Genomic DNA, 10176 nt, shown 5'->3' with positions numbered 1-10176 from the left:
TTCAGGATTTTTTTTTCTCATTTTGTCTGTCATAGTTGACGTGTACCTATGATGAAAATTACAGGCCTCTCTCATCTTTTTAAGTGGGAGAACTTGCACAATTGGTGGCTGACTAAATATTTTTTTCCAACACTGTATAGACTAAGGGCCAGAGCACCAGCTCCACATAGGCAGGCTGTGATTGAGAGAGAAGCTGCTGCCATTAGAGAGAAAGGGAGGATGGGACAGAAAAACATGGAGGAGGAGGAGGAGGAGGACGAGGAGGATGAAAATGAGAGTGCTGTCCCCTCCGGCTCGGGACTAAAGGGAGGGAGGAGAGGAGAGTTGGTGAACAACATTAAAGGTATAAACACCAGACAGAGGAGAAGAAAGAGGGCCAGAGAGGAGGAGAGCAGTGAGGAGTCTGAGGAGAGGGTGTGGCCCAGGGAGAAGGGGAGAAGGAGTAAGAACAATAGAACCCCCATTCCAGAGAGACCCATCGTTGTCCACCATCTAACCCGACAAAGGAGAGCCCAGTTGAGGAACCCACTACACAACCCCCCCTCCAATTCTAGAGGACCAGCCTCTTCAGACTCCAGCACGTTTAATCTTGGACCCAACCCCAGTAAGTCCTGACTACACTCAGTATCAATGCAATGGAAGAAGAAGAATTAGCCTGGTCCTAGATGTTTTAGTGCTGTCTTGTCATTAGCCTGACAATGACCACAGGAGTTGGCAAGATGGCACAAACACATCGGGGACCAGGCTAAAGAACTAGTTCTGATATTACATTAACAGTATCTATTGAGTTTTATATTTCTCATCTGTGATGATTTGTGCTTTATTTCATGCATAACTTTGTTACAGGCAGGCAGCTTTGAGTCTCTCTACACAATGGGGAGCATGCTGGGTAAAGGAGGATGTGGGTCCGTCTATGCCGCCATGCGCAAAAGTGACGGCCAACAGGTGAAGCTTATTACAGTTTGTTATGGAATTCTAATTCTGGTCATATAGTTGGATAACTGTGTGAGACAAAGAATGCAAATGTTGTATTGCTATTTATATTTGCATAACCCAAGAAGTGAAAGCAAACTAATATATTAATTTCTTATCATGTTGCTTTTACACTCAGGTGGCCATAAAGTATGTGACGAGAGGAATGGCCGAGCCATACATAAAGCTTGTAAGTAACCTGTTTTAGTTTGCACAACTGTAAGGACTCTCAGGGTAAGCATACAGAAAGTCCCCTTTTTTAACCTTCTTATGGCAATCCCCTCTCAACCCTCACCCCACCCTCCTCTCCTACCGTGACTTCTCCCCATTCAACGTCCTCTCCATCTCCTTTTCCCTCCCCTCTCACCTCCAGCCTGGGAGTGCCTTGTCCCTGGAGGTGGCCCTGATGCAGATCATCTCGTGGCCCCCGTCCTGCTGCTACGTGCTGGGCCTGCTGGAATGGTTTGAGGAGGCTGAGCAGTTCATCTTGGTGCTGGAGAGGCCGTATCCCTGCATGGACTTGTTCAACTTCATCGAGGAGCTGGGTGGCCGGGTGGACAAGTGTCTGGCCAGGACCATCATGATACAGGTGAGGGCTCTAGTGAAGCCCTGTGTGGCTCAGTAGGTAAAAGTGTGGCACAAGAAATGCCAAGGTTGTGGGTTCAATTCATGCAGGGATCACATTCACCTACTACAATTGTATGGATTTCCTGCACTGTACTCTACTCTCTTGTTGCTACTAAGTCACAAACTAAGTCGCTTTGGATAAGAGTGTTTGTTAAATGGCATATATTCTGATTATGTTATTACAGGTGGTGCTGGCTGTTCTATATTCTGATTATGTTATTACAGGTGGTTCTGGCTGTTCTATATTCTGATTATGTTATTACAGGTGATGCTGGCTGTTCTATATTCGGATTGTGTTATTACAGGTGGTGCTGGCTGTTCTATTTTCTGATTATGTTATTACAGGTGGTGCTGGCTGTTCGGCACTGCTGCGTCCGGGGGGTCCTGCACCGAGACATCAAGGCTGAGAACCTGCTGGTGCAGCCAGACAACCTGTGGGTCAAGCTCATCGACTTTGGCTGTGGAGACCTGCTGAGAGAATCGTCCTATAGAGACTACTCAGGTAGGAGACAACAGGGGAATGGCTGGTCGGGGTGTGTTCAGTAGGCACGAAATGCAAGAAAATGCTCTGAAACTGAGTGAAATGGGTAGGTACTATCTGAACTCGTCCAATAAGAAGCGCTTTTGTTACAGTGTGCCCTAATGAACATGACCCAGTTGTAAAGATCTGGAAAATGTTTCAGAAATGTGGATATTATAAATTTACAGTAATCACTCTGTAATGTTTCCTCCCTTCTTCCTTCCCTCCCCCTCAGGTACAGAAGAGTACTGTCCTCCAGAGTGGGTGCTGAGTGGTGTGAACCAGGGCCGCCACGCCACCATCTGGTCACTGGGGGTACTGCTCTACGGCCTGGTGTGTGGGCGCCTGCCCTTCAACAAGGAGGCTGATATCAGCGCTGGGCGCCTACGCTTCAAAAAGGGCCTGACTAAAGGTGTGGGGGGAGACGTGCTGTTGCTATGTACCAGTATGTTATTGGATGTGGTTATGGATATATGAGTGGGTTAAAGGTGAGTACCAGTCTTTTTAGCTAACATTCCACTTCTAGCCACTCCTGACATTTTCCAAAGAGCTTGGGCAAATGATATTATCTAAAAAGACTGGTACTCAGACTAGATTGAAGGTGTTCAAATACAAAAAAAAGATTGAATAGAGACCCAAAGTCAAACTCCCAATCCTATCTTTGTTTCATCATGACACAGAGTGTGAGGAGTTGATCAGCTGGTGTCTGCAGCAGGATCCCACTAAGAGGCCTGTTCTGGAACAGATCCTCCTCCACGACTGGATGGCTGAGGGAGAGGTGAGCCAGGGGGAGGGTTGACCCAGGGGGAGGGGTGACCCAGGGGGACGGGTGACCCATGACAAGCTTTAGGAGAGTGGGAGACCTACCACCTGAGTCACCTGTGGCCGCTCGCAAGATTCAAATATAACAACAAAGATCATGGAAGAATTGCAAAAATAACCCTTCGAAACTACCAGCATCTAAATAAAGAATTCCAAGAAAGAATACAAAACACATACTCTGAGTGGAATGTAGTTTTTGAAGTTTGCAGTTGTCTTTGAAATGTACAAAATTGTAAAATGTCAGGAAATTAAAAAAACTCACAATAGTAGGATGTTTGTTTATTATTTCCAGAAAATTCATATACAGTATATAAAAAATAATATCTCAATAAGGCATTTGGTCATTTGATTCAGAATGCTTACACTTCTTCTAAAGTAACACATATTATTTCCTCAATACATCTACAAATGGATTTGTCAAGACATTATATTTTTCTATACTTGTTGTAAATACGTTATTAAAAAGAGGATGCCCTCTGAGACATGTCCAGGAACATGTGATGACATCACTACATTCCAAAGGACTTGTTCCTAGCTTGGTCCCAGATCTGTTAGTGCTGTATATTAATGCCCATTGGGAGTTGGCTATATAGGACAAATAGATCTGGGACACAGGATGTTGGTGGCACCTTAATTGGGGAGGACGGGCTCGTGGTAATGGCTGGAGCGGAGTCAGTGGAATGGTATCAAATACATCAAACACATGATGCCATTCTATTTGATCCGTTCCAGACATTATTATGAGCCGTCCACCCCTGAGCAGCCTCCACTGATCTGGGACCAGGTTAACTAGTTCAAGCATAATCACACACAAACTGCTCTGCATTAGAGGGAATAAAATCTTACTGTATGGTTCCATCTACCCACCATGATGATACCACAAAATCTATCTCGGAAAATGGCATATTATTATTACATGTCCTTACGACATTAAGATGATGTAAAACTTACGATATTAGTATTTCTCATCTTCTTTGACAAAAAGAGCACAAAATGTTTGACAAACGTTGGATTCTGATCAAATATCATAACGCATTTTAGGACTGAGAAGCGGCCATTTGAGACAGGTCGTCTGGTGTCTGCGAGCTTCCTTCAAGCGTAGAGAGGAAACCAGTTCTGGGACTGTATTTATATAGCGTCTCAGTATAGGAGTGCTGATCTAGGATCAGGTCAACCCTGTCCATGTAATTTATTCATTATTATATAAAAAGCAAAACAGATCCTGGATCAGCACTCCGACTCAGATGCTTTATGAGTACAGGCCCTGGGGGTTTTAGTGCCAGCACATCCCCTGAGTGAGTGGTCTCAGTGGCAGTCAGTCAGGTCCAGTGCAGCTCTACACAGTTTTCCTGGCTGTCAGCACTCTCACGATGGAGCCCACTCCTCCAGCAGAGAGAGCCTAGAACACACACACACACACACACACAGAAACCCCCCCACACACAGTATGAATACAGTGGATACAAATAACAGCAACATAACAGGAATATATGGAATTAACAGTTAATAAAGCGATCTAACAGTGTGCACCTCATTATAAAAATCCATGCATGTGCTTCATCAGTCACCAGTCAGGCTTTAGCACGCACACATGCATGCACAGGCACAGGCACACACACGCACACACACACACACACACCTTGTAAGTGCTTCCAGCCATACACCAGTAAGGATAAGTCTTACCTTTTCGTGCCACTGCAGCAGGGTAGCACTGCTGTTTTCAGAGGGATTCTCAAAGCCCTTGTAGATGTACTTCATCAGCAGATCAACTCCATTCTTATCCAGAGACTGAACAGCCTTCTCAATGTCACTGCTCTTGAAGGCACTCAGTACTTTAAGCATCAGGGCTTCAGCACGATCCTATAACACAAACACACACACACAGTGTTATTTTAGTATATTCTGCTAAGGAAGTACACACTTTTACATGCCTCAAGCTCAAAGTGTATTTTGAGGAACAAGCCAGTTATTTCACATGGGACCGTTAATGCTCGACATGGATCTATTGTGTTGTAATGAAGGTTCACCTTAACATTTTGGTTTTTGGTGTTGATGGGGGGATTCTTTAGTACAGCCTGCAGAGCTTCCATCAGGTTCCCTGTGCATCACAGTGTTAAGGAAAATAGAGACAGACAGTGTGTGTGAGAGAGAGAGAGAGAGAGAGAGAGAGAGAGAGAGAGAGAGAGAGAGAGAATACAAAGGTTTTATACTAATAATAATAATAATATGCCATTTAGCAGACGCTTTTATCCAAAGCGACTTACAGTCGTGCGTGCATACATTTTTTTGTGTATGGGTGGTCCCGGGGTTCGAACCCACTACCTTGGCGTTACAAGCGCCGTGCTCTACCAGCTGAGCTACAGAGGACCACGGTGAGAGATGAGAGAGCACCATGGTAATGCTTGATTCACCTCTCTTCAAATCATGTTGCTTTTATGTTTTAGAATCTCAATGACTGACTGGTGGAATTCACTTCCTACCCTCCATCAACTTGTCTGAACCGGCTTTGAAACAAATGACTGTCTTCAGGTCATAAACAAAATATTAGGCCTACTACTACCATCGCCAAATCTTTACTGAATAGAACAATACATCTGACTGCAGAACGTATTCTCGTTACATGAAAAAGGAAGATTGTTGGATCAATGGCATGAGAGCACCACGCCCTGACTTTGAGAGACAGGCGCGCAAGCATCGACTTGATCTGCAACATAGTAGCACGATTTGTCAGATTGTCTGAATTGCAACATTATAGCAAAACTGTGTCGGCTTCACGTCACTCCATTAAATGTAACAGTGCACTTTAAAAATCAAATCAGTGTAAAAGGATATTGTCTGATCAGCGAATCCACTTCTGCTTCATCTGGACCGACCTGGCTCTCTCCATTATCCTCATCGTCCACAAATTTGTTCTCGTCGTACTCGTCAACGTCCACCTTCCTGAATTGGTTCGAATCATTATTCTTCGACATTTTGACGAGATATATTCTTGTTTAAAGAACAATTAGGAAGATTACTGCAAGCTGTCTGCGCTGCTTTACAATTTAAAAATGCCTGCTTTCATTTCCTGTCTCTCGCTGACAGCTTTACTTCCGTATAGAGGGCGCTTTCTAGTTGTTGACGTGTGCTGTGCTATACATTTACCTTCTATGGTGATATGTCTAGATAGGGCAGTACTCATAAATAACAGTAGATGGTGGTATGGGTCAAGAAAAAGCTGACTCTGCACAACCAAAGAGGGTAAACTGTGGCAAAGCTTTGGGAGAATCTCAATTGCAATTCCTTGATTGAGTTTTGAGAAGGAGGCGAGGAGAGAGGACGCGAGGAATCAAGGAAATGTAATTTACATTCTCCCCTTGTCAATGAGACTCACAGACTCTCTCTCTCTGTGTGTGTGTGTGTGTTTTGGTTTTACTATCCTTGAGGGGACCAGAAGTGCTCACAAAGATAGTAAACAAGGAAACTTGGGGACATTTCGCTGGTACCCACAAGGAAAAGGTTATTTTAGGCTCAGGTGTTAGGTTTACAATTAGGGTTAGAATTAATGTTAGGTTTAGGGAAAATAGGATTTAGAATGGGAATAAATTGTTTGGTCCCCACAAGGATAATAAAACAAACGTGTGCGTGGAAATACATGTCATCAAAGATGAACGGCATGTGGCAGGAGTAGCCAATGAGAGGGCAGACACGTTTGCGAACAATAGGCACAACTACATTGTTTTTCTCTAAGCTGCCTGAATGCCACGTGCATCCACTTATATCAGTACATTTGTAACAGCCTAAACAATACGAAACTTCTATTCCATCAAATCAGTTTGACGTAATTCGACACTCTCATCGAATTCCATACAAAAAAATCCCCACTAGGCCTGCTTATCTCGCGCGGACAGATTTTGGGCGGAGTAAATCCTCTCGCTTCGCGTCTTCCTCTCTCCTTACTGTCAGCTAGGTTAACACATACAGTTGAAGTCTTTTACATACACCTTAGCCAAATACATTTAAACTCAGTTTTTCACAATTCCTGACATTTAATCCTAGTAAAAAATCCCTGTTTTAGGTCAGTTAGGATCCCCACTTTATTTTAAGAATGTGAAATGTCAGAATAATAGTAGAGAAAATTATTTATTTCAACTTGTATTTCTTTCATCACATTCCCAGTGGGTCAGAATTTTACATACACTCAATTAGTATTTGGTAGCATTGCCTTTAAATTGTTTAACTTGGCTCAAACGTCTCGGGTAGCCTTCCACAAGCTTCCCACAATAAGTTGGGTGAATTTTGGCCCATTCCTCCTGACAGAGCTGGTGTAACTGAGTCAGGTTTGTAGGCCTCCTTGCTCGCACACGCTTTTTTCAGTTCTGCCCACACATTTTCTATAGGATTGAAGTCAGGGCTTTGTGATGGCCTCTCCAATACCTTGACTTTGTTGTCCTTAAGCCATTTTGCCACAACTTTCGAAGTATGCTTGGGGTCATTGTCCATTTGGAAGACCCATTTGAGACCAAGCTTTAACTTCCTGACTGATGTCTTGAGATGTTGCTTCAATATATCCACATAATTTTCCTTCCTATTTTGTGAAGTGCACCAGTCCCTCCTGCAGCAAAGCACCCCCACAGCATGATGCTGCCACCCGCGTTCCTCATGGTTGGGATGGTGTTCTTGGGCTTGCAAGCGGCCCCCTTTTTCCTCCAAACATAACGATGGTCATTATGGGCAAACAGTTAAATATTTTTTAAATCAGACCAGAGGACATTTCTCCAAAAAGTACAATCTTTGTCCCCATGTGCAGTTGCAAACAGTAGTCTGGCTTTTTTTATGGTGGTTTTGGAGCAGTGGCTTCTTCCTTGCTGAGTGGCCTTTCAGGTTATGTCGATATAGGACTAGTTTTACTGTAGATACTTTTGTACCTGTTTCCTCCAGCATCTTCACAAGGTCCTTTGCTGTTGTTCTGGGATTGATTTGCACTTTTCGCACCAAAGTACATTCATCTCTAGGAGACAGAACGCGTCTCCTTCCTGAGCGGTACGACGGCTGCGTGGTCCCATGGTATTTATACTTGCATACTATTGTTTGTACAGATTAACATGGTACCTTCAGGCATTTGGAAATTGCTCCCAAGGATGAACCAGACTTGTGGAGGTCTACTATTTTTTTTCTGAGGTCTTGGCTGATTTCTTTTGATTTTCCCATGATGTCAAGCAAAGAGGCACTGAGTTTGAAGGTAGGCCTTGAAATAAAGCCACAGGTACACCGCCAATTGACTCAAAATATGTCAATAAGCCTATCAGAAGCTTCTAAAGCCATGACATCATTTTCTGGAATTTCCCAAGCTGTTTAAAGGCACCGTCAACTTAGTGTATGTAAACTTCTGACCCACTGGAATTGTGATGCAGTGAATTATAAGTGAAATAATCTGTCTGTAAACAATTGTTGGAAAAATTACTTACTTACAAAGTAGATGTCCTAACCGACTTGCCAAAACTATAATTTGTTAGCAAGAAATTTGTGGAGTGGTTGAAAAACAAGTTTTAATTACTCCAACCTAAGTGTATGTAAACTTCCGACTTCAACTGTAACATGAGTCAACTGCACACTCCCACTCCAGTTTATTCCAGTTTATGAATGGAATACATATTGAGGGTATACAGGAGTTGGTGATTCACCTAGACAGGTGTTGCTCGCAGTTTGCAGCATTCAACCAGTAGTGATTTTAGCATGTAAATCTTTGTTGGGCAACAAAAAAAAAACATGTGGGATGCATGCCAGCAAAGCCACTACACTACACAACACAGCACTAAACAATACATTCATTGCACTATAACAGTGACAAACGGTTCCCACAAACTGTTAGGGCCTACATAAAGCTGTCCCAACAGCAGAGTCCCAACAGCAGTCCCAACATCTTAACACCGCTACACCTGGCTATCAGCGGAGCCTTGTCTGGCAGCGAAACAGTTCATTCAGCCTCATTTACTGCCTTTAAAAAAAAACAGCTGATATGGCTGACTTGCTTAAACAAATGTGGTTTCTACTGACAATTGAGATTTATAAACTATGGCATAAGTGGATGATAAGCGGATAAAAGGCTATCCGTAATTTCGATTAAGACATTAATGAGCGAGCTAGGACGGACGTAGTCAATATAACTATTTTTTTTTAGCACTTTTGAAATGTACAGCGACAGAATTCACAGAACATGGGCCGTTCTTCAGTGTTGTCCCTGTACACCAAGTCAGAACCGTAGGATAAATAAAGGGGGTATAAATGCAGACAATGAAAGCTCTTACAATATTTAATGATTACATTTCTCTAAAACAGGTTATAGGCTACACGTGCACCACCAAGTCAGAACAGTAGGAAAATTAAGTGGGGAAAATAAGCCAAATTATTAGGGTGAGGCACATGGGCTACTAACAGCTTACTACACAACATACACTTAGTATTACTTTCTTAGCTACAGTATACAGTGGGGGAAAAAAGTATTTAGTCAGCCACCAATTGTGCAAGTTTTCCGACTTAAAAAGATGAGAGAGGCCTGTAATTTTCATCATAGGTACACATCAACTATGACAGACAAATTGAGAAAAAAATATCCAGAAAATCACATTGTAGGATTTTTAATGAATTTATTTGCAAATTATGGTGGAAAATAAGTATTTGGTCACCTACAAACAAGCAAGATTTCTGGCTCTCACAGACCTGTAACTTCTTCTTTAAGAGGCTCCTCTGTCCTCCACTCGTTACCTGTATTAATGGCACCTGTTTGAACTTGTTATCAGTATAAAAGACACCTGATAATCTCCCTCGATCTGGGGCTCCACGCAAGATCTCACCCCGTGGGGTCAAAATGATCACAAGAACGGTGAGCAAAAATCCCAGAACCACACGGGGGACCTAGTGAATGACCTGCAGAGAGCTGGGACCAAAGTAACAAAGCCTACCATCAGTAACACACTACGCCGCCAGGGACTCAAATCCTGCAGTGCCAGACGTGTCCCCCTGCTTAAGCCAGTACATGTCCAGGCCCGTCTGAAGTTTGCTAGAGTGCATTTGGATGATCCAGAAGAGGATTGGGAGAATGTCATATGGTCAGATGAAACCAAAATAGAACTTTTTGGTAAAAACTGAACTCGTCGTGTTTGGAGGACAAAGAATGCTGAGTTGCATCCAAAGAACACCATACCTACTGTGAAGCATGGGGGTGGAAACATCATGCTTTGGGGCTGTTTTTCTGC

At 43.2% G+C, this 10176-nt stretch overlaps 2 protein-coding genes across 2 annotated transcripts; one reads left to right on the top strand and one right to left on the bottom strand.

Annotated features, from left to right (window-relative positions):
* Window positions 1-234: 234 nt before the first annotated feature.
* Window positions 235-2918, top strand: LOC311146280 (serine/threonine-protein kinase pim-3-like; the record flags this gene model as incomplete). The annotated part of the gene is made up of 6 exons (XM_084182774.1): window positions 235-414; window positions 847-945; window positions 1346-1561; window positions 1945-2101; window positions 2355-2564; window positions 2800-2918. 6 exons carry the CDS (start codon window positions 235-237, stop codon window positions 2916-2918), a joined length of 981 nt encoding a protein of 326 aa, XP_084038900.1.
* A 287-nt stretch (window positions 2919-3205) lies between these two features.
* Window positions 3206-6017, bottom strand: LOC311146818 (actin-related protein 2/3 complex subunit 5-like). The gene is made up of 4 exons (XM_084183417.1): window positions 5774-6017; window positions 4969-5041; window positions 4625-4801; window positions 3206-4340 (listed from the first exon to the last, which is right to left on the bottom strand). The coding sequence occupies exons 1-4, from the start codon at window positions 5911-5913 to the stop codon at window positions 4278-4280; spliced, it is 453 nt and encodes a 150-aa protein (XP_084039543.1). The 5' UTR covers window positions 5914-6017; the 3' UTR covers window positions 3206-4277.
* Between the last annotated feature and the right edge of the window lie 4159 nt (window positions 6018-10176).

The sequence above is a fragment of the Coregonus lavaretus genome (assembly GCF_964263955.1).
Source record: "Coregonus lavaretus genome assembly, chromosome: 19".
In the NCBI taxonomy this organism is placed as follows: Eukaryota; Metazoa; Chordata; class Actinopteri; order Salmoniformes; family Salmonidae; genus Coregonus; species Coregonus lavaretus.
This window is presented reverse-complemented; position numbering and strand designations above follow the sequence as displayed.